Genomic DNA, 27,914 nt, shown 5'->3' on the forward strand with positions numbered 1-27,914 from the left:
TTCGTTTTCCCTTCTTTCTCTTACCGAGGGTACTTTTATGCTTACATCGCTGCAAGTGTAAAACGTGTGTTAAAGTTGCATCTCGCGTGATTATAGCTCCGAATCGCTCGCCGGAATCTTCCGTTGTTATCGCTATCGAGAATCGAATCGCTCTCGAGGGCAACCAAATGTAAACGACTCGGATTCTCTCCGATGCGCTGTTATAGCACCTGCACCCTACATCCCCGCGGGATCTGTCGTAATCGACGATACAAACAACAGTAATCTGTCACTTACGTCCGTAATGACGCCACCGGGGAATGTCGCGCACCGTCGCGTACGCGCGTAACCGGGGTGTGGATCGTCGTCGTCAGCAGGAATTTTGGCCTGTCACCCGGATTGAACTCGATCGCGCAGCATAGTTTGACATTTCGGCGAAACTGATGTGTTCCATTCATCTTCCGTAGGATGCGTTTGTAGTTGGATCCTTGATATTTATTTTTCGGTGACCCTCGTATCATCGACGGCTCTTATCATGTTACGCGTTGACACGAACGATGCTCCAATTTTTTAAGAAGATTGGTAATTATTTATCTTTGATTGCTTCACATGTTAGACGAGATCGCATTATGATTAGAAGAATCACTTTTTCATCTAATGCGTATAACCTACCGTGAACAACTGACCTAATGACATTTACAATACATGTCACACTATACTTCTTCTCTTTCTACTCAACTTTTTATTTTGATTTTCACAGAAATGTCCAAAAGTTGTTATATTTTATAATATTTCACATTGTCGCGTCTGAAACTTTATTTACTTTTTTAATATTATTGTCCTTTTATATTATTATCCTGTCATTTACATTTAAAGCTAGAGTCAATTAAACTTTGATTATATAAATATCTTGTATATAGAAAATGGTTGTTTGCAACAGTATACATTGTTTTATATATTTCAATGATTAACTTTTGATTTTTGTTCTAATAAAATATGTATGGCACTTGGTAGGACAAAGGGATAAGTCCGGATTGTTAGAAACTTCACCTGCAAAATCAACAAGTTCGGGAAGCTTTCTGACAGATGCATTCAACGGTAGCCCGTGGTCCATCCAAACACCCTCAGGTGTATTGTGCAATCTTGAGGAAGAAGAGGAGGAGGAAATACTCAATAATGACACTAAAGAAGCATACACCTTCAGGTCTCGGTTGTCTAAAGCTCTACCGGAAATACTTATGGACAAGAGTGCCCTTGGTTACTTCATTCAATTTATGGATATCAGAAAACACTTAGCTCTCATAAAATTCTGGTTAGAGGTGGAATGTTTGTGCAGCGCGTCTGGCATATCTGGTGAAGATGCAGAAAAAGCTGGACGGTCAAATCAAAAGGAGCTATTAGATGCTTTGCCTACTTCTTTAGACGATAACGAAAACTTTAGTTGCAATCTACTTGTTAACAATGTAAATACTCAAACGAGCAGCGAAATACCATTTGATGAAAGCGCGGATAATAGTGACAACGCGACATCCGTATTAAATGGTATGCCAAAGACTAGTCAGGCAGTGAGTGAAACGCGACAATCAAACCACGATTGTGGAAGTAAGAGACATGACATGACGACAACGAGACAAGATGCATTGAGAATTTACAAGAAGTACATTCTCAAAGGTGCTCTGGGTATAAATCAAATATCCGAAGAACTGAGGCTGGAAATGGAGAAGGCTGTTGAAGAGAAGAACATTGAGCCTATATTACGGTGCCTATCTGCTGTGCAAAGCATAGTATACGATATATTAGAGAATGAGTAAGTGACATGTGTGTTTGATATGCACTATTCTAGTATTAAAAAAAGCGTATAAATGATAAATATTGCATTTTGCAGGTATATTAACGATTTTTTACGAAGTGAATTTTACTGCAAACATCAAATTGATGTACTCACCAGTGGTAATGTACAGTTAGCAGATATATTATACAATGAAACAGCGTTTTTTTACTTCATGGAGGTTTGTATCTTGCTTCCGATGATTGTTACTTTCGTGGCAGAAATTTTAATTACAGATTTCTTCATTCTTTACATTCCAGTTTATGGAACTCGAGAATAAACGAGAGTTGTTGGACTTTTGGATGTCAGCTATAAGTTACAAGCAAAATCTCTTGGCGAAGAAAGGTGCAGCCGATCCCGAAGAGGCGCAGTCTGATGCAGTTATTATTTATGAGAAGTAATTTCTATGAATATATAGATGACAATGAATATATAGATGACCCGTACAAAAGAAAAATAAGTAGCTATATGGATATTGTTTTTTTAGATATTTCAGTTTACAAGCAACGATGCCCCTCGGATTCAGTGATAAAATTCGTTTTCATGTGGAGCAGAATATTTGCTGTGAGGACGAGAGAGGCCCACAGCCCGATTGTTTTGATAAACCCAACAAAATTGTATATAATTTTCTCAATAAGGTACACTCTCTGCACTAATTTATCACACGTATATCGCACTTATCACGCAGAATTCTATATCGAAGTAATCAACGTAAAAAGCAGTACCATGTTACAATCTTTTTCTAGCATTATCTGCCGGCGTTCTTATCATCACAGCTGTATTATAAATACTTATCAGAATTAATCAGTACGATTCAGAGCAGCCCATGTCCAAGTTTGCATTCCAAGATAAGGAGAACAGGTTGGTGTCGCTTGATTCCAATAACGACTTAACATGTTATTGTGAGAAATTCTTATTTCTTCAATAACAAATAATGATATTTTTAATTTCAGTAAATAAGATTTAGAAGTTTTTAATATGTACAAGAAAAAAAAATATATAAAATATATTTATTTTTAAAATATATTTATAGGTTCAGACTGTAGCAGTGAAGTAAGCTCTGTGTGTGTTAGTATGCCAAGTACATCTCAGATAGGAAATAATGGCAACAGATTACCGAATAATAAAAAAAATATCAACAGTCACTTGAACATCGATACTAGGCAACTTTACGATCCAGATTCTTTGTGGCGACGTAATAAATATAGGTACTTTACATTTTTTAACATTAGAAAATACATTAATACTGATAAATTTATAAACCATAAATTTGATTTTGCAGTTTAAGCATTGGTTACATTGACAAGTTAGGTAGATTTATTACTGAAATAGAACCAGATCCTCATAGAAAATATGGTAAGTTATTCAACATTTCCATAGTGAGTTTAAGTTAACAAATATAATGGTACTATAATGTTATGTACATAATTTCAGAATCTCGCCTAACTCGTGCTGTAAAACGATTTGTAAATATAGAACAAGATAAGGCAAGTATTTGAGGATAATTGGCACTTTTTATAATATTAAAATTGAATAAATACTACCATTGAAAGTAATAGTTATTTATTCACGCACGTTATGTATATATATATAATTTAATTAATTGATTATTGATAGGCTAAAGAGGAATTAGCATGGAGGATTGCCGATATGATCGTCCGTGAGATCACATCTTTAACACTTGGAACTTCAAATCTTCCCTCTTGATGGTGCAAAAATGACATGATTTTAAGGCTTAAGTTTTTTCTAAATATAAGATGTTTGTATTTTGTGTGTTTGTATGTAAGTAACACGCCTCTCTTTTTTCTTTTTTTTTCTTTTGAAGTTAGTGTAATAATACTGCAAAATTTTGCCGAAGTGCCAAACGGATGATGAATAGAAAGACTAATGATAAAAGATAGAAACGAAAGAAATTAATAATTATTGAGGAACCAAGTTGCCGTACGTTTTTATTTCAAGTTTGTTACCAAATATGCTTTGTACAATCAGTAAAATAGAATCTTAAATTCTTTATTCAATGATATAACAGGAATTTGTGATCAATATAAATAACTATTAGAAGGAAAATTGACATATATACTACAATTTGTTGTATAAAACAATTTATAAAGATCCTATAAGCAAGATAATTAATATTTTTCCTAATTAAGATCTTATTTTTTCAATTTATTACAAAATACTCTCGATGAGCAGAGAACAACAGTGACAAATTCTTATGTCTGTCATTGTCGATTGTGACATCCGAAGCGAGAGAAATCACAATGCAAATGCTTTCCTTGTTACTGCTATACTAATAAGATTTTTGAATAAGTTTTATTTATTCTTTACTTTACTTATTAATAAAGTAAATTTATAGTATGTGTAAAAATACATATAAAATAATTTATTTTATTAATTTTCTATTTATTTTTATTTATTTTGTGAGTTGTTTTCAGTTTTTTGAATTTGGACAAATGTATTGCTAATATCATTTGCGTTATTTTTCTCGCTTCTGACGATGACTAATGTAGATATTGACGAATTCTTAAAACATAAGGTTTTGTACTTTTTGTCATTGTCGATTTATATGATGATACATTTGATGTTAGAATAGAATAATGATATATATGTATATACAAATGATGCATGTGTGACCGCCGTTGATCGTGATACTATGATATAGAAAAAGATATATTTTAACAGTATTTAGCATATACTACACATAATATTTAAGTACAAAAATGTTATTAATAATGAAATCCTTATTATATACCCGACTTCTATATTTTATTATATCTTTTTATCTATGATATTATTGACGCATATTATAAAAAGGAATATTATTGGCACTCTATTTTCTTAAAATTAAAACAGTCTATAGCAGATGCATCAAGTCTAGTGTTTAAAAAAAACTGCATATTGTGATTTTTTTCTTAAATTCCTTTTTTTATATCTTATATATTAAAATTTGTATAAATTTAAATATTACTAAATTATACTTTTTTGTATCTATTAGATTTTCAATACATTAAACTTTTTATATTATTTATCTTTTTCCAAAAATTTATCAGAAAATTGTTTTATAAAATATCGTTATATTTCCTAAGATATCAGAGTGTCACATATGCCTGAACAAAATAGACACAATCGAGAGTTTGGTTTTATGATATGTAAATATTTCAATAACTTTGCGTATCAAGACGATTCTTTTTAAAGCCAAGATAGCTTTTAAAGGCCATAAATTACCTTGTTTACTTTTCTAAGGCAGTAAAACAGGCTTTCATAAAGATGAAGATCCATTTATACTGATATGTGGTATGTTCTGTGCGTATTTCGTCCATGGATTCAATAATGGAGACGTCTCAGAGAAGTGCAGTCTTCTATCTCTGATTGCATTTAAATTGATGCTTGACTGAAATTCTTGACAACATTCAAAACGAAATTTCTCCCTCCTCGTCCATGGTTGATAAACGATTGCGTTAAAGAACGCTTGAAGAGGATTTGTCACAGCCTATCGATTAAAAATGTCTCAATCATTTTCTTAATCTTACAGTGTACATACTTCAAAGAAAAAGTACACAAACGTACCATCATATACCACAGAGCAATAACTACTTTAATCGGCAACTGAAACCACAAAGTCCACAATAATATTCCATTGATTAGATTGGGTAACCAGCATACGTAGTAGGCCAGATTGATGAGAGCAAATTTTAGTCTAATTGTTTGTATCAACTTTCGCTCCCTTCCAGTCATTTGAGCCATGCTGTGCAGAACTGCTGTTTCAACGTCTTTAGTTGAGGCGATGTACAAAATAGGATTTGCAATCATCACCACTGCCAACAGCACATACGTTGCGCAGTAGTTTGGAAGAATACGCAATATGGCACTGGATAATGTCAAACTGTGACAACTATAAGATAATCTTGCATTTACTGCGGTTTGTCTGTATGCATATAATTGTTGAAATAGAAATAATTATTGTAAAATCTTACTTTGCATCTGGAATGTATAAAATGAGCAATCCGAATGAAGTGAGAATGGCTGGAAGTACCCAGGCCAAGATGTGATAATATACAGAATGTCCATTCTTGTCACCTAACAGTAGTTTCATGTCTACTGCATAACACAATGTCCATATCCAAGTGGCCATATAGAAATATTGGATCCATGCCTGCAAACAATCATCTCTGTCAATATTTTTATAAATTTGTGTGCCCGCATCAAGTGTAGAAATGTCAACGTTACCGAAGAAAGAGCACAGAAAACAACACTTGACAAATCACCTTCCATTGGCATGATTGACTTAAGATTCTTCCATAATGTCGATCTCACAAACACACCTGATCAAGTATAAAATAATCAGATAAAATACATTTATTTCATCGTTTCATTATCTATTATTCTGTCTAACGCATCAAATAATTAAAAATCAATTGGAGCAGTTTGATAAAAGTAACAAATTTATAGAGCAATGTTTATATATGTACTACTTAGTTAACGGCACATAATCAAATTGCAATAACAGATTAGACCTAAAGATGCTAAGAGATCAGCAACAGCAAGCCATACAATGATATCTCGTCCTCTGGAAATGCTTCTCCAACGCTGAGAAATATTTGAGTCTTCTCGAGGTAATATCTGGAAATGTTTCATTTTAATTTAAAAACACTAGAATAAACTTTATAATTTTCTATAATTTATATTTAATGCAACCTTTTTAGATAAACTTTAGCAAATTTATATATATCAATTCCATAATATTATTATATTACACATTTTTATGACTATTATTTACTTTAATTACAAATATATAATTTAAATATTTAAAAAATAAACACAAAAATTATAAAGTATGTAATAAAAAATTATATATATTATTTAAGTAATATTTTTATATATATATATAATCATATATTATAAATATTATTTAAAATTATCATTCTTGTTAACTCTATTTTCTTATAATTACTTTTTACATTACATGAAGAAGAATCAAGGTGTTGAAAGAGCAATTAAAACAAATTGATTAACAATCACATTTTGAATAAAATTCCAACTCAAAATAATTTTTTTAAATTGTAATCAATTCCTAACATGATAAAAAATGACGCGTTTTAGCTAACAGTTCTTATTCTACATGTAACAATAAAGTTATTGTTAATTTTGCAGGGAAAAAGCTCGGTGACAAGTAGTTCTTCGTCACGGTTTCTTTGAAATTTACCTGATAAATCGCGCCTATCATGCCCATTGTTGATGAAACCATGCACACCATATTATATGCGTCTGTATTAAATTCTTGCATGATCATTATCGTTCTATCCGTTCGGTTTGTATGATGACAACAAAACGTTTGTAACGTCGGGTCGGCCATATTATCTAATGTTATCACAATTAAATTGACGCAAGTCTAGCACGTGCTAATGCATGCTAGCACCAGAGCTGCCAGTTTTCCCCGGAGAGCTCCATACCGAGACCCGCTGACGTCACGTGTCTGTGTGCTCTCGGCTTTCGGTTTGTAGAAGCGAGTGGACATATGTTTTGCGTCTCCCTTCCACCAAGCCAAATCATATAAAACAATATTCCAAGTATTATTATATATAAAAATAATATAAATAAAAAATTATTTATAATAGATCAATTGTTTTAAAATGGATAGGCTAAAACTTGGATTAAGTAATTATTTGTATACTTTTTATGCGATAGGCCATTTCTCGTATTGCTCCCGTGAAATACGATTGCGCACGTCTTACTTTGCTTTATCCTAAATTATAAATAATTAAGGGTCTATTGCAACGACACAGCCACGATTAATTCATTGCAATCGACAATTTCTTTTTTTTTTCAAATCATAGTCTTAATTGTAATATTTAGAATAACATCTTGTCATTTTCTCTTAACAATTCAGAACTTTTAAAGCAACAAATTTATATGTATTATTATTAATACATATTAATTTTATTTACAGGATAGTACAGGCCAGACTATCTATCTGTCCTATACTATCCTGTTTTAATCCCAGTGTAGCTAAAAAGAACAAACCCAATGTAGTAGCAGACATGGTGGAAAGAAACAAGGTGAGTTAAGCCGAGAGCACAAGCTTTTACATAAAGCATAACGCATAAGCATAAGGAAATTGATTGGTCCATTTCCTTATGCATTTGCTTATGCTTATATATAGACCAATCAATTTCCTTATGCTTATGCGTTATGCTTTATGTAAAAGTCTGTGCTTCGGCCTTTATTCTCGTGGTTGCGCAGTAGTCTAAAGGTAGTGGGGAGCGGACAGCCAATCATAGGGGGCCCATTTCATGAAAATTCATTATGGCTGATGGCTGATGACATGCTTTATTAACGAATATATAAAGTGTATACAGTGTTCCTCTTAAAAAAATATATAGTGTTCGTGCAGAGAGTTTTCTTAAATTTGGAAAAGACCGATGTGACCGTCGTGTATAAGTAATAAATGAATATATAATATGAAGATTTGTTTAGAGTTTGGTGTAATATGTAATATTATGTGACTTTATCTTTGTAGACAGTATGCCGACCTGTTGCATTAAAAATTGTAATAGTCGCAGTATTTATTTATTTACAATACTGTTTTGATTTTTTAATCAGCTGTGAACGTTTGAATTTTGCGCGCATAAAATGGGTCCCCTGTGATTGGTTGACAAGCAAGTCCCCCAACTCTTTGCCGCCATTATGCGCAATAACTCACCTTGTTTCTTTCCACCATGGCCGTACACTAGCGGCGCGTACATCCATTTTACAGCCTGCCTGGAACTACATGGCCACATTATTTTTCTGGATGATAAAAGAGCCCTGGTTTGGTTCATGTCCATGTTACATCCATTTTTCGGGATGGTAAGAGCAGAGTAGTAGTTCACAGAAGCTCCACTTATGTGAAGCTCCACTTAGTATATTCTTTCAAAATAATCATTTTTCTTTAAAAAGGAGAAAACTTGATGATTTAGAAAAAGGAAAAAGGTGGTAAAAAGGATAAAACGTGATATTTTGTCTTTTAAGGCACAGATATACATATATTAGAAGATTTCTGATTTCGCGGTACACTGCCGGTACACTATATAAAGATATAGCTCACTGACATAACATGCCTTTCTAACCTCACAATAATTTCATACAGTTTAACAACTTCAGTGAATATATTTAAAAAATGGTATGTATTTTTAAATAATTTTTAATATTACTTTAAATTATATGTAACATGTTACTAATGTAAGTAATACAAATTTGTACAAAGTTTAACAAATATTTTATCATTATGTTTCAGGATGTACAAAGGCATTCTGTGCACACATTAGTATTTCGTTCCTTAAAGAGAACTCATGACATGTTTCTGTTAAATCAAGGATCCTTGCCACCAGTGGATCCTGTTTTGTAAGTATTTTACAGTTAGAAAATGTTTCAAAAATTTTTCCGCAAAAATTTTCCAAATTCTTAATAAAACTCTATTTTAATCTCACGTAAAAGCTTCTATTTATTGATAATATTTATTTTCAGACAGCAAATGAAGAAAGCTGTTAAAGCGAAAGATTGTTATGGTCCTGTATTAGATCGTGTTAGGCAAATTAACTTAGCCAAAGTGCAACAAGAAAATGACTCTGCTGATCCTCCACCACCAGGAGGTAATGTTCTCTGATAGAGAATTCTCCGATAGAGATAATTGAGAGATAATTGTGATAGAGAGATAATAAGACAATTGAGATAAAAATAATGAAAATTTTATTTTTTGCATGTATATATTTTATTACATACATTTTAATATATTTTCAGATGAAACTTTTGGAGTTAATATGACTTCGGCAATGGTTCCTTACAATATGACAAAAGGAAATGCAGTAGTTGCAATACCAACAGGAGGTGGAGGTAATATTGGCAGTGGTACAATAACAATACCACCAAAGAAAACACCCTCAATGGCAAAACCCAAATGGCACGCACCTTGGAAATTGTATAGAGTTATTAGCGGTCATTTAGGATGGGTAAGATGCTGTGCTGTAGAACCTGGAAATGAATGGTTTGCTACAGGCTCAGCCGATAGAGTAATCAAAGTAAGTATACAATTTTGACATGTCTATTCATATATATTAGTCTAATTTTTATAAAAATGTTTCAAAATTTTTGTAATTATTAAAAATCTTGCTTTACAATTAAAAAAGTCAACAGTTTCTCAAGTTAATATGTATGGATTTTTAAAAATTTTGCAGATTTGGGACTTAGCAAGTGGGTTGTTGAAAGTCTCTTTAACCGGTCACATCAGCAGTGTTCGTGGTCTTGCATTTTCGCAAAGACATCCTTATCTGTTTTCCTGTGGCGAGGATCGTCAAGTTAAATGTTGGGACCTGGAATATAATAAAGTAATCAGGCACTACCATGGACACTTGTCGGCAGTATATTCTATGGCGTTGCATCCTACCATAGATGTTTTAGTAACAGCAGGACGAGATTCTACTGGTAGAGTATGGGATATGCGTACCAAAGCAAATGTCCACACACTGGTAGGGCATACCAATACAGTGGCTAGTGTCATTTGCCAATCTGCTGAGCCACAAATCATCACCGGCAGTCATGATTGCACGATTCGTTTGTGGGACTTGGCCGCTGGAAAATCCAGAGCCACTCTAACGAATCATAAAAAAAGCGTTAGAGCTCTGACGTTTCATCCGTCTTTATATATGTTTGCCTCAGCGTCACCAGACAATATTAAGCAATGGAAATGTCCGGAGGGAAAATTCATTCAAAACTTAGCCGGGCACAATGCTATAGTTAATTGTTTAGCTGTAAATGCCGATGGAGTTTTAGTTTCTGGCGCTGACAACGGCACTATGCACCTTTGGGATTGGAGAACCGGATACAATTTCCAACGACTGCAAGCGCCAGTCCAACCTGGTTCAATGGACAGCGAGGCTGGAGTGTTCAGTATCACGTTTGATATGTCAGGCACTCGCATGATTACCACAGAAGCTGATAAGACTATAAAAGTATATAAGGAAGATGATAATGCTGTAAGTTCTTTATTTAAATTATATATTACTGATATTGTTAGATTTGATTGGATCTTGGATTAATTATTCTATTATTTATAATTTCAGTCTGAAGAAACGCATCCTATTGACTGGCGACCCGACATAATAAAACGAAGGAAATACTAAATACTAATTTATTTAAATGTATTTATGCTAATTTTGATTCTAATCTATTCAAAAACTATTTTATATAAAATTACTTTAACTTCCAAATTGTATAAAATTCCAAATTTTTAATAAAAAAGATGTCGATTTTGATATTTTACAGTTCTTCAAGCTGAAGTCTTTCTCAAGGAAAATCTTCACGTGAATTGGCTCAACAAATGCATCATATTTTGATTTGCATTCCAAATATCTTTTATCGCCTATACTGTTGACAACGTAATAAGCGTAATTTAATTAAAAAGATACTCCAATGTCAAACACACGTAAAGGAATTAGGTATGTTTTATCTTTCATTATTCTTGTCAAGAGATGCGTCATATGCTGATTACTTTTTATTAACTTTCTTCAGATTAGTTATGTTCAAAACAATGATACATTTATAAAAATGTTTTATATATTTTTTTGTACGATAAAATTGTAATTTTGGACAAGTATTAGAATTTTATGTACCAATTACTTTTACTTTTATTTTCCAATTTATATAAAAAAAGTCCTGTTGACGCGATAAACATTGATAATAAAAATGAACAAATAAACATTTGTTATGGACATATTTACAACTATGAGAAAATCTAAAAGCTATATCTCTAAGATATCCATTAATAATTTATTGATACAAAACATGAAAATTTTTTAAATATCTTAATCAGATTAAAAAATATTCACCAAAAAATATCAAGTTATATAAATTATTTTATTTACTAAAAAATGCTAAATCATATGTATGTACATTGTCTTTATGAGAGCAAATCTTTCATTGAGAAAATGTATTTAAATCTGTGATGGCTTTATTTAAAAAAAAAAAATTTTAAGATTATTTTTAAAAAGACCATTACACTAGTGATCTTTCAAGTACATAACGCCTATTATCTAAATTGAACATGATGACATTTGACCGACGGTCTCCCTGCCACTATTGCGAGATGTTTTCGACGTCACACAGACGTTTCGTATTTACGCAGCCCACTAGAGATGTGTTAGTACGTTATAACTTCCGATATAATACACGCTCTTTCGTAGAGCATTCTTATTGCCTTTGAGAAGCGTTCAAGAGATATTTGGCTCAGTTTCATTAAAGGAGGCAAGCTTGTGTGTCACTCTATATTTTGTCCAGACTTAACGCTTGACAATGCCGGCAAATAAATTAGGTAAGTTATTTCATAAAACACGTCGAATTGAAACAAAAGACGATTTAACCTTGAATTAAGACCCCACCGCGTGGGGTCTGATATATCACATTCCTATATACATTCTATTGCTTCTTCTGTTGATGAAATATTAACATGTAATTTTTATTCAACTTCTCTTTCATTTAAACAAAAACTATAGAATTGTTCCGAAACTATACAGAATTGTTCCAATAATTATATAATAATTCGTGAAATTAGAATTTAAAATCGTAGAGCATACAGCTGTGCCACGCAACCACTTGTTTCCTTGCCTATGGCGCGCCGGTAAAAATATATAGAAGAAAAGATTAGAATGTATAAAGTGTTTTACTCTTTCTACATATTAAATAAAACAAATATATGTTTATTTTAAATATTAAAAGAAAGTTATAGAATTATATAAAAAAATTAATGCAGCTGAACAAACATAAAATAAATGAATATTAAGGCAAAAATATAATATATATAAATTCTGTAGATTTTTTTTATATATATATATATATATTTAACTTTTAATAATATCTTATATATTTAATTTTTTTATATATATTTAATTCTCATCATTTAAATTTTTTTTCTTCGGGCATTTTTATAAGATAATATTTATTAATTTTTATGAAATTTTTAGCTATCTTAAGTGTGTCTGATAAAACCAATTTGTTACAATTGGCAAAAAAATTGCACGAATTTGGATACACATTAATTGCTTCTGGAGGTACCGCACAGGCCTTGAGAGATGCTAATCTATCTGTACGAGATGTTTCTGAAATTACTGGGGCACCTGAGATGCTTGGTGGACGTGTAAAAACTCTTCATCCTGCTATTCATGCTGGTAAAAAATATTTATAATTTATTCTCTTATACTTATCAAAGTATTATTTATAAATGTAATATTAAGTATGTAACAATAATGATATATTTGTAACTTTTATGTCTTATTTTTATTTTTATCTTACATCTCTTAATCTTATTTTTACAATATAGGTATTCTTGCCAGATTGACCGACTCTGATGCTGAAGATCTGAAAAAACAGAATTATGATCTTATTCAAGTAGTAGTTTGCAACTTGTATCCCTTCGTGAACACCGTGTCGAAACCAGATGTGAAAGCCGAGGATGCGATAGAGAACATCGATATTGGTGGTGTAACTCTGTTACGTGCTGCTGCCAAAAATCACAACAGAGTCACAGTTGTCTGCGACCCCAATGATTACGATAAGGTCATCAAAGAGATGGACACCGCTGCTGATAAGAATACCTCCCTGCAAACAAGGTGAGCTCTCGCACGATAACACAAATATATAAACTTTAAACCTTGCAGGGCCGCTTTCTAACGTTTTCACAACTTTCAGACAAACTTTAGCTCTGAAAGCGTTCACTCACACTGCTGAGTACGACAACGCTATCTCTGATTACTTCCGTAAACAGTACAGCGCCGGAGTGTCGCAGCTCACCCTTCGCTACGGCATGAATCCGCATCAGAAGTCCGCGCAAATATTCACCATATTAGAGAAGCTGCCGTTGACGGTGCTGAACGGATCGCCTGGCTTCATCAATCTGTGCGACGCGTTGAATGGTTACCAGTTGGTGAAAGAACTGAAGACCGCCCTAAACTTGCCGGCGGCGACTTCCTTCAAACACGTCAGTCCGGCGGGCGCCGCGGTTGGCGTTCCCTTGGACAGCGCGCAAGCGAAGGTGTGCCATGTGCTCGATCTGCACGATCAGCTTACGCCTTTGGCGACCGCTTACGCTCGTGCTCGTGGCGCCGATCGAATGTCCAGCTTCGGCGACTTCGTCGCACTGTCCGAGCCATGCGACGTTATTACGGCGAAGCTCATATCGAGGGAGGTCTCGGACGGCATTATCGCCCCTGGCTACTCGCAGGAAGCCCTCGAGTTGCTGAAGAAGAAGAAGAACGGCGGATACACTGTGCTCCAAATCGATCCATCCTACGTGCCGTCTCCGATGGAGCGTAAGATTCTGTACGGTCTGGTAATGGAGCAGAATCGCAACGACGCCGTTGTCGACAAGTCGATGTTTGACAACATCGTAACGACGAAGTCGACAACTCTGTCGGGAGATGCCATCCGCGATCTGATCGTGGCTACTATCGCTGTAAAGTATACGCAGAGCAATTCAGTCTGTTATGCGAGGGACGGACAAGTGATCGGCTCCGGCGCTGGACAGCAGTCTAGAATTCATTGCACAAGACTCGCTGGGGATAAAGCCGATAACTGGTGCGTCAGCTTTTTATTGCGCCTTTATGTAAAGAAGTGAATAATATTTTAATATTGCTGCATGCATTAATTACATATTGAAGCATTATTGTATTTACAGGTGGCTTCGCCAGCATCCAAAAGTGTTAAACATGAAATTTAAGAAAGGCGTGAAGAGAGCACAGATCTCCAACGCCATCGACAATTACGTCAATGGGTCGATAGGAAAGGATATGGACGAAGCTGCGTGGGCCGCCTTATACGAAAATGTTCCTGAAAAACTGTCGGAAAGCGATAAAATTGAATGGATTAAGAAGTTGGATAACGTTTGTCTGAGCAGCGATGCCTTCTTCCCGTTCAGAGACAATGTCGATAGAGCTAGACTTGTATGTACAATTCGTATTTATTTTGCACTTGTTTAAACAATCGTTTAAATGGTTTCATACAAGATCGTCAGCTCAATGTTAAGCTTGATAACAATTTCTCTTCAATATAAATTTATCAATTATTCAACAATTTTGTAATATTTCTTTTTTTTTCTTTCAGAGTGGTGTCAAGTACATCGCGAGTCCTGCTGGCTCTACAAACGATACAGAAGTAATTGAAGCTTGCGACGATCACGAAATAGTGCTGGTTCATACTAACGTTCGATTGTTCCATCATTAAATCTAAGATATATTTGTTCATTGTTGCTATTTTTACCCAAGCGACAGACTTTTGCTAATGTTAAGTCATTTCAATCCAAACGATTAATAGAATATTTTTATACATTTTTTTAATGTTTAATATCTATTGAATTTTGCAAACAGCTATGTAAGATGTTGTTCATAAACGTTTACGTAATGTTAATGTGCATTATTGCACAATAATAAATCAAAACATTCCGCATGTTTCGATCTTATCTTTATTCCAATTAAAAGTACATTGCAGTTACAAAATTTATATTTAACATATTTTCAGATAACTAGTTTGATAAACAACAAGTTTCGCAAATTAATGTCAGTTTACGTAATTACTTTTTATTAATATTTTTGTAATATATCGGAAACGTTACAAAAACAATTTTCTGTCAATGATCTTACTAAATTAATTAAACTAATTGTAATTTTCAAATTTGGACTTGTGAGCGTAAATATGTAGACAAATAATTCCATCAATTATATGTAAAAAATTAATGATATCTTATCAAATAAAGAACTTTCAAAATCAAGTTAACTTTTGCGCCATACAGAAAATCTCTAGCTAAGAGACCAGTTAGTTTTCTGGACAAATATGATAATTGGACAGTTTTTTCATATCTACTTTCTTGTCTCTGTCCAATGTTTTCCATGACTCTTAAAATCGGTACCCCGCCAAAGTTTTTATACGTTTGTAGAGAAAAATATTAATAATAGTTGTAACATAGTTAATAATACGTCAGAAGTAATTTGAATAATCATGGATGAAGCCGACAACGCTCAAATAATTGTTAGTAAAGCGTATACACGAGTGGACAACGTTTTATTAGAAAACTTTAGATTCCTAGAAATTGCATATAACATGTCATATGTAACACAATTTGAATAAAACTAAATAATTAAAGTTTAGAGTATTCTTTTTAAATTTGATTAAATTAAAATATTATGTAATCGAATTTTAAGTTATTTTTGGGTTTTTTATTCTGATTGACTTGCACAAATTTGCAGTTGAAACTGTTACTATTTATTATTTTTGTATTAAAATTTTATATATTTATTGAAAGATGAATACAACAGAGACTGAAAAGGATAATTGAATAGATTTAATTTTATAATTCTTTTTTATTGCAAACTAAATAATGATTTTTTGTACATTCTTTATTTTGTAGGTTATACCAGATGATGTTTGTAAAAAAGCAGGCATTACGACAACTTGGATAAATAGCAACAGATTTGGAATACACGCGTACAAACATGTAGACCAACGATCACAAGGTAGCCAAATAATTTCCATATAAATTACATTTATAATAATAACAGAAATTTGTTATATTTTTTTGAAAATAACATACATTATATAAATTTGTTTCAGATATTGAAAGTCAGTTTGCACCATGTGATGCCAAAGTACATTTTATTCGGCCAGAAATCATATTATTTTCACCACTCTTGCGTAAATTGGTCAATGAGAGTAATGGTATCTTTCTATCAGTTCAAAAACTTAAATCTTCTTCTGGTGACATTAAACCAGAACTTCTTAAACACAGTAAGCAGTATAGATCCATATTGAGAGCTTGTGTTGAAAACTTGCAAGAGATATTACCGAAAGAAACACTGCCAGAAGAAAAGACAATGCTGGAAAATTTTCAACTTATATTTTATCAAGTAGAATGCATTTGGCATTTAACAGAAATTCTTTATGTCGATGCTGTACCAGGTAAATTGATAAATATAAATATAAACTTATATATATGATTTTTTAGAAAAACTTATAAACAAATTCTATTTATTAATATTGTATCATCTTTACAGGTGATGTTGTGTTACCACAGTTATTGGAATGGATCAGTTTTCATTTTCCCTCAAGGGAGCTGGCGGCATCAAAGATCTTATCGCAGAAAACTATTGGTGCCGATTTGGAGAATCTGAATTATTGGGAAGCTGTAATAGGTTGCGCATTGCATGGAAAATTAAATCTGGTTTGCCGTCTCCTAGCGTTGCACAGCAAAGCAGATCATTCGGCGTTCATCACTGCAGATAATATTATCAGGACAATGCCGGTGTATAATGTGTACGGCGGATATTCCGTGAACGAATTTATTACCCGGTGGAAACACTGGCAAATGGATCTCTGCTCCAATCTAGAAAGCAATTATTTTGCTAGGGATAGTGATTTGGAGACACTCATGAAGGTGAGAGAAGCGATATTAATATATCTATATATATGTTTAAAAAAAGTAATACTCAATTTTTACTTTACAGTTAATAGCAGGAGATGAATCAATATTGTGGGAATATTCCAAGTATACAGATGCGTGGTATGAATTATTGGCAGCAAAATTATTTTATACTGCTCCTTGCTGCAAGCAACAGGAACTTTCGCGCTACGCGAACAGTGTCGCTGAGAGATGGCAAGCTAATCGACACTTAGACCGCATAATTCTTGCTTTAATGGAAAACGACTTGTATCAAGTCATTAAAGAAATACAGTATATGAGTGATAACGGCTGGTTTGCAGCTCATTTGATAGATTTACTGTACAAATGTGGAAAATTGAATATTTTGAATCAGGAAAAGGCTAAGTGAGCAATAAATATTGAATTATTGTAAATCTCGTAATAACAATAAACTAAAATATTTGACAATTTTTTGTAGTGTAACTGCGCAGCTTCATGAGTCTCTGATATTGGAGTACGCAACTACGTTAATGAGCCATCGCTCGTTGTGGCAGTGTGGCGCGAGTTACTTGATTCATTGCCCTATGCAAGGTTTGGCCAGATTAGAGATTCTCTTGCAATCGCTGCCGACAGGCACAGAAGCGAGAGTTAATAAGATCATCGACGTCGCACGAGACAATAACATGCTGCACGTTGGTAAAATTCAGTTTCAATATCTTTCTTGACTCAAATTATACTTACAATAACTCAAAAATATACCTTAGTTAGCAGTATATGCAAGATCCAAGGAATGAAGAGCATAAAACAAGGGAGGCTGGGCAATGCTCTCACGTGGGCGCTCAGGGCACACGATGGCAACTTTATTACGTACATCGCGGACGAATTTCTAAAATGTTACGCGGAACACGGAGAACTGGAGTGTCGCGATTTGCTGGAGAACTTGGGTTCCTGCATGTTGGCTAGCGATAGGCTCACATTTTTAGGTAAATAACTTTTTATAATGATTGATAGAAATAAATAAAAATGATTTTCACACAATGATTATTTTTATCAAATTTTTATTAATGTATTAATAATGATTGAATAAATTTCACAACTAATTTTAATAATTAATGAGATATTTTATTGTATTCAGGGAAATATTGTGAGTTTCATAAAATGTACACAATGGACGAGTTTCGTGAGGCAGGAAATTTATTGGTGTCTCTTCTGGTCTCGAATCTGACACCGAAATAGTAAGTTGTTATTTGTCTTAGAAATATTAATATTTACATTATGATTTATATACATTTCTTCTCAGTTTTTGGTCTATTCTGCTTACGGACGCTATACCACTGTTGGAAGCAGAAGATGTTATTTTCTCCTCCAATGACTGCTACGAATTACTACGTTGCGTAGAAGCTCATGGCAACGATCCGAAGTTTCAAGACAAGGTCTCCATCTTTCGAATAGGCGTTGCACGAAACCTGGCACGAGCTTTAAGTTTAGAAGGCTGTCAGGCCGAACATTGACGAATCAACTTTTGTATAAAGTAACATCAATATCTTTTTTTAAATAAATCTGTAATTATCTTTATTCTTTTTAAATGCCCATGTTTTAGCTACATTAAACTAAAATTAAGTTTTTTTACCGATATTTTTCGACCATGAGTCTGTCCATTGTCAGCATTTGAATATTTTTAGTTTTATAGATAAATCTTTGTAAATCCTTATATAACTTTTGTGCAATAATTTTTACAAAATGAACAAGTAAAACAAGCCAAACATTTCTATTTAAACAAAAAGATGCTCGATTTTAACCAAATTTATACATATTTATTATTATTCTGCATACTTGTTTGTTTCAATTGTTTTTCCTATATTTTATTTCTCGTCTTTCAAAGTCTGAATGTACAGTTATCACATCGATTTCGTTTTAAATACAGGAAGCGCGGCTAAGACGGAAACAAACCTAATTTACAAACCTATCCTAACCTGTGTCCACACCGCTGCATTTTTTACGTCATTTGAATGAGTTTGTGGAACATGTGTCAGGATCATCAACTCTGCATCCTGTACATAATATTTATTAGTTGTTTTTTTTTAATGTCTGAATAATATTATTCGTAAACGTTAGAATCATTTTTATTGTAGAATCCAAGTAATATGTTTTCCATCACTCTGGCATACATTGATAGCTACCAAGCATCACCAATACCCGAGCTTGACGTGACATTCTCTGAATTTCGTGGATCAGAGATAAAAAAGGTGCCGATAATTAGAATATTTGGATCAACTGCTGGCGGTAAATAAATATGACAAATAATACATCTTTCTCTTAATATATTAAATATTGTGCTAAAGTGGTTATCGAAAGATTTGGATAAAGTTTAAAAGTTTTCAGGTAAGAAGACATGTTTGCATATTCACGGTGTCTTTCCATATATGTATGTGCCATGTACTGTTCAGGAGAATACAGATAGCTATGCCTATCAATTAGCTGCATCAATTGACTCTGCTTTGAATACATCTTTTGGCTCTACGTCATCTACAAATCAACATGTGTATAAAATCCAACGTGTGTCAGGAATGTAAGAAAATTTTAGTTAGAAATTGATAGATTAATAATCTTATTTTTGTCTTGCCAAAATGTTACATTTACGCTTTTATTTTATATATTTTACTTATCGATATGTAATGCATTACTTTTTACAGACCTTTCTATGGCTATCACAAAAAAGAACATTTGTTTTTTAAGATATATTTTTATAATCCAGCCATAATTAAAAGGACAATGGATTTGTTACAAGTAATTTTTTTTCTTTTCTATAGAAAATATAATTTTTTATATATTTGTATGTATTTTTTTAAAAGGAAGATATATATTACACACAAATAACAAAATGATATATTTTCAGAATGGTGCTATTCTTAATCAAAATTTACAGCCATATGAAGCGCACATTCCATATATTCAACAATTCATGATAGATTACAATCTCTATGGCATGAATTTAATAAATTTAAATAGTATAAAATACAGACACTCTTTGCAAGTATGTACAACGGAAGATAATCAAAACAAATCTTCAATGGATTCGCCGGATTCACAAACGTATCTTTCAACATCTGTAACAAGACAAAGTATGTGTGAGCTAGAAGTGGATGCACATGCTGCAGAGATTCTGAACAGACAGAGTGTCACGAAAAAATTGGAGCTGAATCCTGGTCTTGCGGCAATCTGGAATGAGGAGAAAGCAAGGCGAGCCGAAGCTGGTTTGGAAAATGCAAAATCGCAATTATTATACCCAAAGACTCCCAGTAAAATTGTTCTCCCTCCAACGAGCAGTGATATTTATCAAGAGGCCCAATTGTTGAAAAGATTGAACACTATATCACAGGTATATATATTATATATTCATTTTATGCACGTGTGTGTATTAATTTTATTTAATTTGCTTATTTTAGATCACTGAGACGATTTCTTCAGATACGACTGTATCATCATATCCCATCGAAGTAGAAGATAACGAAGAAGTTTTAAATGCATCTCACATTCTGAATCATAGTGAATCTCTTCCAATCGTTGAAAGGACAATTTCTGATAATTATAAGTTATTGCAATTAGCCTCATCAGCATTTTTAGATCTGGCTCGGAGTCAGAGTAATGTAACGGATACTAGTAGTATTTGTGAGTACTATATTCATTAATGTATTTATATATTAAAGTACACTGTGATAAAATATTTTATTGCTTTGTGTACAGTGGATGAAAATGACATACAATTGGTGGAAATGCTGGCTGATTTAGCGGAGGAAAATGAAGTCAGGAGTAATGTAGACGAAGACAGCGTTCTCGGATCTCAATATTCTACATTCAGCGAGCCAGCCAAAAATGATCCAGAAGAAGAAGAGGTCGAGGATTTGAATATTACGAGTTTAGATCTAGATAATCTAAGTTCATGGGAATCAATGTGTAAGGAATCTGATCAACGTGGCAACTTGGAAGCTGCACCTGACAAACAGAATACTGAATCTGCAAATGATTCACTTGTCGCCGAAGAAAATTACGAAGATGTTACACTCACGGATTTTTCCCAATTCGATGGAGTCGATGATTTATATGAAAACACGTTAGAATATGAAAGAGAATATGTAAATTATTCGAGTAAAGAAGCTGATACGTGTTGCACGGCGGTTCAGTGCCTTCCTAAAAATAATAAATGCGCTGTTGTAAGAGAAACGCGTTGTTTAAAGAAGGACGAAAGAAGAGTTGCATGTAATAAGAAGATAGAAGAAGAATTGTGTGTTGCTCGATATCAGTTACAATCTGATCATCGAGACTTAGATGTTTACGACGTCGATGAGACAGAAGAGTTTGAAACTCTAGAATCAATCAACCAATATTGCAACGAAAAGAAGTGTAATTGCGAACAAGATTTAAAATTATGTGTTCAAAAAAGAAATCACAAACCATCTAAATTTTCGATAAAGTTTCCATTGTTAAATACTGATGGGGCTACAATTACTGATTCCAGCGATTCTGAACTCGAAATCGATGTTACAATCGAAAGAGAGGAGAAGCGTATATGCGCTTATAAATCTGATAAAAACACACCGCAAGGCGTGGTTCAAGATACACCAAAGAAAAGGAAGCTCGAGTTGAAAAACGATGATCACGAGTCACCTGGTAAACGGACGAATACTACTGTTAAAACGCCAAGAAGACGATATAATTCACCAGCCAAAACGCTTCGAAGTCCACAGTTATCAGGAAATTACTCGCCTCTTGATATTATTATTACATCTCCGAAAATTAATCGAACTGCTACTCCACAGTGTGAATCTCCCAAAAGGAAACATTATGTACCAATATCCGATGTGCCTTCCACTTCTTCTACTACACCGAAACGTAAAACACATCCGTTGCGTGTGAGCTTACTTCGCGATAAACGCGTAAACATGGATTCAGGTATTTAAATTTAATTTAACTGCATTTAGACTTTATTTTTACATTAGCATTAAATATCTTGGTTTAATTTTTATTAATAATATATAATTGTTCCTTATCACCTTTTTAAATGGTTCTTTTTTTCAGAAAATAATATCAATAATGAGAAGTCGGTGAATGAAACAGATATTGTGTAAGATTTTTATATTTTCTATAATTAAAAGATGGCAATTATTTAAAACACAGAAGTAATATTTATTATATTTGTAGCCAGGCTACTGATTACATAAATACTGTAAAATCTAATGAAACAATAGTTTACGAATCAATACCAGATGAAGAACAGAAAAGAACGGAAAATAGCGAGCATTTATTAGTTAAAAAAAGCAAGGAGGAGGTTCGAAAGAGATTGTCTTTCTTGAACGATGAGGTAGAAGACACTTTCGCAGAATCAGATCATCAAACGAAGCGGCCTGAAAATTTAATCGCATCTGGTCAATTGATTGATCAAGCACAGACATGTGCGATTGCATTTCCTCTTAAAATGAAAATGAATTCCAATGAAAATGATGATGACAGTGTTTCGAGTAGTCAGTGCACACAAAGAAGTACCGATACATCTCCCGAAAGAAATTACACGTCGAATATGCATAACTTGGCGAAAATATCCAAGAAATCTCACGATATCATTCCTGAAACTGATCTCGATGAGGATGATGAAGATGCATGCAACGTAACTTTCACCCAACATATCAACCAGAAGATGGAGGGCGATAGTCAGAGCGTTTCGTTGGAAAGGACTAGTTGTCCATCGCCAAAGAATAAATTAATCACAATCACTACAAAGTACAAGCCTCCTACTTCTGAAAGAATTCTAGAAAGTATGACGTTGTACGGCATTCCGAAGTGTCGATGGCAGAAGCCATTTTTCGGCAATAAATTCGATCTCGCGAAACAGAAGGAATCTTTGAACGCGAATACTTCGTATTTTGACGTGCCTGCATTCAAGTCGAGTTTAGACGACATCACGAGTATCAAGCTGTGGCGAAGAATGAAAGTCAACGAGTTTCATCCATCTGGCGCGAGTATAAAGACTTGCCACATCAAGCGTACTCTTGCAGGATGTTATTCATTAACAATTAAACCACTCGCGACACCGCCGTCTTCTAAGGATGTTAAAAATTGGGTGAGAGCTAAAAAATATCTAGCAGAGAAAAATAATGTTAGATCACACAAGCGGGATAAAGAAGACGCATCAAATATGCAGCAAAACATACAGCCGTCAGTCGATGAAAGGAAAGAATTACAGCGACGAATATCCACTGATTCGTCAAGTAATAATTCAGATAGGAAGGAGTCTGATTCATTAATGCTTCAGCAAAGTGTGCTCAGCGCGATGTCCGATAAAACTAGAAGATCCGAGTTTACGCAAAATTCTGATAAGACGTCCAGGGTCAGTTTAAATCCTTCTTTACAAAAAGCATTGGAAAATTCGTTACTGTATAAGGAAAATAAAACGCAATTAGGCGTTTCATACGGTCAAATCGAATGTTTATCTCGAGGAAGTTACAGTAATGCTTCGAACGAAAATCTTCAAAATGCTAGAGCGATAACTGTGGTAAGTTTGTAATTTTAATCTTGTTTTTTACTTTATTTTAATAAGATTTATTTTTATAAATTTTCCGTAGCACCAACATCTAACATTATTGGTTCTCGAAGTGCATGCTGTTACTCGGGATGATCTCCTTCCTGACCCGCAACTTGATTCTATCGCCGCTTTATTTTATGCAGTTTACAACGATGTGTCTACAGACGCCAGTGAACACGGTAATTATCGAAACTTGTAATAAATATTAGTATATATAATAGTATTAATAATATTTATTAATAGTAATTATTTAAGTAATAATTAATTATTGAATAAGTTCATATAAAAAAGCATTTAAAACGTATCAAGAAATTAGCCTTTGCAAGATGAAACCTTAATAATTTAAGCAAAATTAAACTTCATATTTTTGTAGCATATATCAAAAAATAATGTTATCTTTTCTGTTTTAGGCGCTATAATTGTAAACTCCAGTCCTATAAGCGCACGACTTAATAAGATCCATTCTGCGAGCGCGATGTGTCCAATATTATACGTTTTAACAGAACAGGATGTGTTCGACAACCTCGTGAAATTAATTGAGCAGCATAATCCAGAGATTCTACTCGGTTGGGAAGTGGAAACGCTTTCATGGGGTTACGTTTTTCAGAGAGCGCATCATCTTGGTCTTAACAATTTTCCATTAAAAATTTCAAAAGTCCCACATATACAGATATCCTCCAAATTCGATGCTCATACGTTTGACAAAGACGACGCGGGCGAGATTAAAGTACTTGGTCGCAATATCCTCGACGTTTGGCGAATTATGAGACACGAAGCCGGTGAGCTATGCATTTTCAATATTTTTAAGGACGAGGTTTTGCTTTGTTCGTTCAGCAGAAAGAAAAAAACTCGCTCGATATTTTTGCAGCATTGCTGACGTATACTTTTGAGAACGTTATGCATCATGTTTTGCGCGAAAGAATCCCATGCTTCTCCTTCAAGACGTTGTCCACTTGGTGGAAGCACGAGAGTATGGTGGTGAAAAGCAGAGTCATACGTCATTATACTGTCAGAATTCTTGGCACTCTCAAGCTCTTGAATCACTTGGACATTATAGGTGAAGATCTACGTTCTAAAATTTTCTCTTCGCTTGTCACATGCTTATTATTGTTTATTCCAATTTCTGTAAATTTACCATCTTATTCCAAAATTTTGCATTGTAGGACGCACATGCGAACACGCACGTCTCTTCGGTATCCAATTTTACGAGGTGTTCTCGCGCGGCTCGCAGTTTCGCGTCGAGTCCATGATGCTCCGATTAGCGAAGCCTATGAACTATATCCCGATCTCACCTTCCATGCATCAGAGAGCCAGAATGCGAGCGCCGGAGTGTCTGCCGTTGATTATGGAGCCCGAATCCAAGCTTTACACCGATCCGTTGATCGTACTCGATTTCCAAAGTTTGTATCCGAGTATGATCATAGCTTACAATTACTGCTTCTCCACCTGCCTGGGAAGAATAGAACACGTAGGCCAGTGAGTGCAATACCAAGATACAATTTGTGAGATCAGAAAGATTGAACTAAACTCATTTATATACATTTTGGCTCGTCAGATACGGACCGTTCCAGTTTGGCGCAGCGACGTTGAGAGTAAACAAGAATACCGCGTTGAAATTGCAAGACAAAATGAACTTCTCGCCTTGCGGCGTAGCTTTTGTGAAAAAAGAGGTGCGTCAGGGAATATTGCCGCGTATGCTGGCGGAAATTTTAAATACGCGGCTGATGGTGAAGGAATCCATGAAGCTGCACCCAGCGGAGAATCGCGCGCTGCAGCGCGTTCTTCATTCGCAGCAGTTGGGTCTCAAGTTAATCGCGAATGTCACTTACGGCTATACGTCTGCCAACTTCAGCGGCAGAATGCCGTGTATTGAGGTGCGACGTTTCAAAATTATACAAATCAAATAATTGAAAGTAATATATGCACATAAGTTTGTTTGGATAAAAACTTTTTTCGTTTTAAACATATTCACATTTATAAAAATTATCATCCGACAATAATTCTTTGCAGATAGGCGATAGCGTGGTGAGCAAAGGACGAGAGACGCTGGAACGCGCGATTAAACTGGTGGAATCCACGCCGAAATGGGGCGCCCGAGTAGTTTACGGAGACACGGATTCGCTGTTTGTGCTACTGCACGGAAAATCTCGGGAAGAAGCGTTTACTATTGGCGAGGAGATCGCGGATGCTGTCACCGCTGCCAATCCTCCGCCCATCAAGCTTAAATTTGAGAAAGTTCTACATCCGTCTATTTTACAAGTGAGATATTAAAGAACGAATAGTGATTATTATATTGCATAAAAGAAAATAAAGCTGAAATCAAACCGCTAAATTTCTTTTTTCAGACAAAGAAACGATACTGCGGACATATGTACGAGACTCGCGATCAGGAGAAGCCTGAATTCCTGGCGAAAGGAATCGAGACGGTTCGCAGAGACGGATGTCCCGCAGTTTCTAAAGTGAGAAGGACGACAAATTCACCGAGAACAATTCTGATTAAGTCGCAATCCTTGCAATTTTATATGAAAATTAAATATTTTCACGTTGCAGATACTTGAGAAAGCTCTTAAAATTCTATTTGACACGAAGGACGTTTCTCTGGTGAAGTTGTACATCACCAAGCAATTTGACAAGATCTTCCGCCGACGCGTATCCATACAAGACCTGACGTTCGCGAAGGAGTTTCGCGGAATGCGTGGATACAAGGCGAACGCTTGCGTGCCGGCGTTAGAATTGACTCGCAGATTGCTGAAGAAGGATCCACGCGCTGTGCCGCGCACCAGCGAGCGTGTGCGCTACATCATCGTCGCCGGTGCACCGAATCAAGCGCTCATCCATTGCGTCCGCACGCCGATGGAGGTTATCTCCGACCCGGCTTTAATCCCGAATTCCGTGTACTACATCACCAAAGTTATCATACCGCCCCTCAATCGCTGCTTTAATTTATTCGGAATCGATGTCAACACGTGGTAAACATGTTAAAATATTTAAACCGTATAATTTGTTTTGCAGTCAATAATGTTCTGTTTTTTAACGGCAGTTTATGTGTTAGAATACAAATACATATATTTTTGTAGGTACAAAGAAATGTCTCATCGTTCAAATTTTGAAAATATCGTGCATGTGAAAGGAAACAATCCGAAATCTACTATCCGTCAGTTCTTCAGATCTGTTGCGTGCATTGTTTGCGAGGAACAAACTACCAAAGAAGTTTGCCCAGAATGCCTTTTGCAACCAAGCCGAACCATTCTTGTGCTTCTTGAAAAGATAAAACAGCTGGAAAGAAATCATCAACAGATCGCTGCTGTGAGCACATTGTTAAAAAGAATATTTACATCAACATATATATATATATATTATTGATCTGAAACTTGTTTAACGTTTTTAAGTTATAAATTGTAATCAGCCAATAATTGGTTGTTTCTGTTTAATAACGAACGCAATGAATTTTCTTTTTGTAGATTTGCCATTCTTGCATTGGACGTGTAGGGGACATAGAATGCATATCTTTGGACTGTCCCGTTTTATACCGAATGTCTCAAGCTCGCAAAGAACTTGCGCAAGTTCCTCATATGAATAATATTATTTATAGACACAATTCCAGTGGAATCAACAAATTGAACGCCGTTGCCGAGTGGTATTGATTATGATGAAAACAAATCTATTGTCTCAAACGATTAGAACAAATAGAACTATTTTATTTTTGATAAACTATCACATAATTACAATTACAACTGTTCATTCTTTTTGTATCTAAGCTACATGGTTGTATATTTGTTTTTTTTAGTTACACTTTCTGTATTTTCTTTAAGTTTTGCTACTTTTCCCCTAATTATGCATCTAGATTTTATTAATGTTTCCTATTTTCTATTTTAAATATTTTTAAAATTGATATTGTATATAGATATATTTGTTTTTCGGTATTTATTATGAATAATTATATAAAATTAAATAAAAAGATATGATCTGAGAAAACATGTAATTACTCCTAAAATTGTATTTTTTTTTTTTTTTTTTTTTTTTTTAATTATAAATTTATACCTGTAAAACATGAATAATGGCTTTTATTCAATTAACATAGTATTGAATGAAACAAT

The 27,914-nt window shown here is 34.2% G+C and overlaps 6 protein-coding genes across 9 annotated transcripts; 5 read left to right on the plus strand and 1 right to left on the minus strand.

The window, feature by feature from the left end:
* Position 1: 1 nt before the first annotated feature.
* On the plus strand, positions 2–4,563 carry pkaap (A-kinase anchoring protein pkaap). The gene is made up of 10 exons (XM_012378593.2): positions 2–561; positions 994–1,786; positions 1,865–1,988; positions 2,068–2,204; positions 2,295–2,445; positions 2,554–2,668; positions 2,841–3,015; positions 3,090–3,163; positions 3,242–3,294; positions 3,425–4,563. The coding sequence occupies exons 1-10, from the start codon at positions 537–539 to the stop codon at positions 3,512–3,514; spliced, it is 1,737 nt and encodes a 578-aa protein (XP_012234016.1). The 5' UTR covers positions 2–536; the 3' UTR covers positions 3,515–4,563.
* Positions 3,728–7,279, minus strand: LOC105678658 (G-protein coupled receptor 143-like). The gene is made up of 6 exons (XM_012378158.2): positions 7,011–7,279; positions 6,322–6,427; positions 6,035–6,129; positions 5,782–5,960; positions 5,375–5,699; positions 3,728–5,297 (listed from the first exon to the last, which is right to left on the minus strand). The coding sequence occupies exons 1-6, from the start codon at positions 7,158–7,160 to the stop codon at positions 5,067–5,069; spliced, it is 1,086 nt and encodes a 361-aa protein (XP_012233581.1). The 5' UTR covers positions 7,161–7,279; the 3' UTR covers positions 3,728–5,066.
* Positions 7,280–8,656: 1,377 nt separating this feature from the next.
* On the plus strand, positions 8,657–11,537 carry Tango4 (transport and golgi organization 4). 2 transcript variants are annotated; one of them, XM_012378552.2, is made up of 7 exons: positions 8,657–8,966; positions 9,081–9,187; positions 9,311–9,435; positions 9,584–9,861; positions 10,018–10,815; positions 10,903–10,980; positions 11,105–11,537. In XM_012378552.2, exons 1-6 carry the CDS (start codon positions 8,964–8,966, stop codon positions 10,960–10,962), a joined length of 1,371 nt encoding a protein of 456 aa, XP_012233975.1. In that variant the 5' UTR covers positions 8,657–8,963; the 3' UTR covers positions 10,963–10,980; positions 11,105–11,537. The 2 variants fall into 2 exon arrangements, with proteins under 2 accessions (XP_012233975.1, XP_012233974.1); XM_012378551.2 differs by lacking the exon at positions 8,657–8,966 and having other exon boundaries at positions 9,072–9,187.
* A 426-nt stretch (positions 11,538–11,963) lies between these two features.
* Positions 11,964–15,274, plus strand: LOC105678856 (bifunctional purine biosynthesis protein ATIC). Its single transcript, XM_012378550.2, has 6 exons — positions 11,964–12,149; positions 12,799–13,002; positions 13,155–13,443; positions 13,523–14,407; positions 14,508–14,772; positions 14,933–15,274. Exons 1-6 carry the CDS (start codon positions 12,131–12,133, stop codon positions 15,050–15,052), a joined length of 1,782 nt encoding a protein of 593 aa, XP_012233973.1. The 5' UTR covers positions 11,964–12,130; the 3' UTR covers positions 15,053–15,274.
* Positions 15,275–15,416: 142 nt separating this feature from the next.
* On the plus strand, positions 15,417–18,826 carry Nup75 (nuclear pore complex protein Nup75). Its single transcript, XM_012378549.2, has 9 exons — positions 15,417–15,853; positions 16,233–16,338; positions 16,436–16,780; positions 16,876–17,255; positions 17,326–17,645; positions 17,719–17,936; positions 18,005–18,223; positions 18,376–18,475; positions 18,541–18,826. The coding sequence occupies exons 1-9, from the start codon at positions 15,824–15,826 to the stop codon at positions 18,749–18,751; spliced, it is 1,929 nt and encodes a 642-aa protein (XP_012233972.1). The 5' UTR covers positions 15,417–15,823; the 3' UTR covers positions 18,752–18,826.
* Positions 18,827–19,184: 358 nt separating this feature from the next.
* On the plus strand, positions 19,185–27,792 carry PolZ1 (DNA polymerase zeta catalytic subunit). 3 transcript variants are annotated; one of them, XM_067348951.1, is made up of 19 exons: positions 19,185–19,293; positions 19,373–19,523; positions 19,623–19,809; positions 19,934–20,027; positions 20,137–20,619; positions 20,687–20,909; positions 20,985–22,190; positions 22,317–22,362; positions 22,440–23,787; positions 23,858–23,996; positions 24,228–24,596; positions 24,686–24,874; positions 24,981–25,293; positions 25,373–25,691; positions 25,828–26,076; positions 26,163–26,276; positions 26,368–26,786; positions 26,895–27,123; positions 27,279–27,792. In XM_067348951.1, exons 2-19 carry the CDS (start codon positions 19,385–19,387, stop codon positions 27,459–27,461), a joined length of 6,249 nt encoding a protein of 2,082 aa, XP_067205052.1. In that variant the 5' UTR covers positions 19,185–19,293; positions 19,373–19,384; the 3' UTR covers positions 27,462–27,792. The 3 variants fall into 3 exon arrangements, with proteins under 3 accessions (XP_067205052.1, XP_067205051.1, XP_067205053.1); XM_067348950.1 differs by having other exon boundaries at positions 19,198–19,523; XM_067348952.1 differs by lacking the exons at positions 19,185–19,293; positions 19,373–19,523; positions 19,934–20,027 and having other exon boundaries at positions 19,608–19,809.
* Positions 27,793–27,914: the final 122 nt, after the last annotated feature.

Source organism: Linepithema humile, chromosome 2 (assembly GCF_040581485.1).
Source record: "Linepithema humile isolate Giens D197 chromosome 2, Lhum_UNIL_v1.0, whole genome shotgun sequence".
Taxonomy (NCBI): domain Eukaryota; kingdom Metazoa; phylum Arthropoda; class Insecta; order Hymenoptera; family Formicidae; genus Linepithema; species Linepithema humile.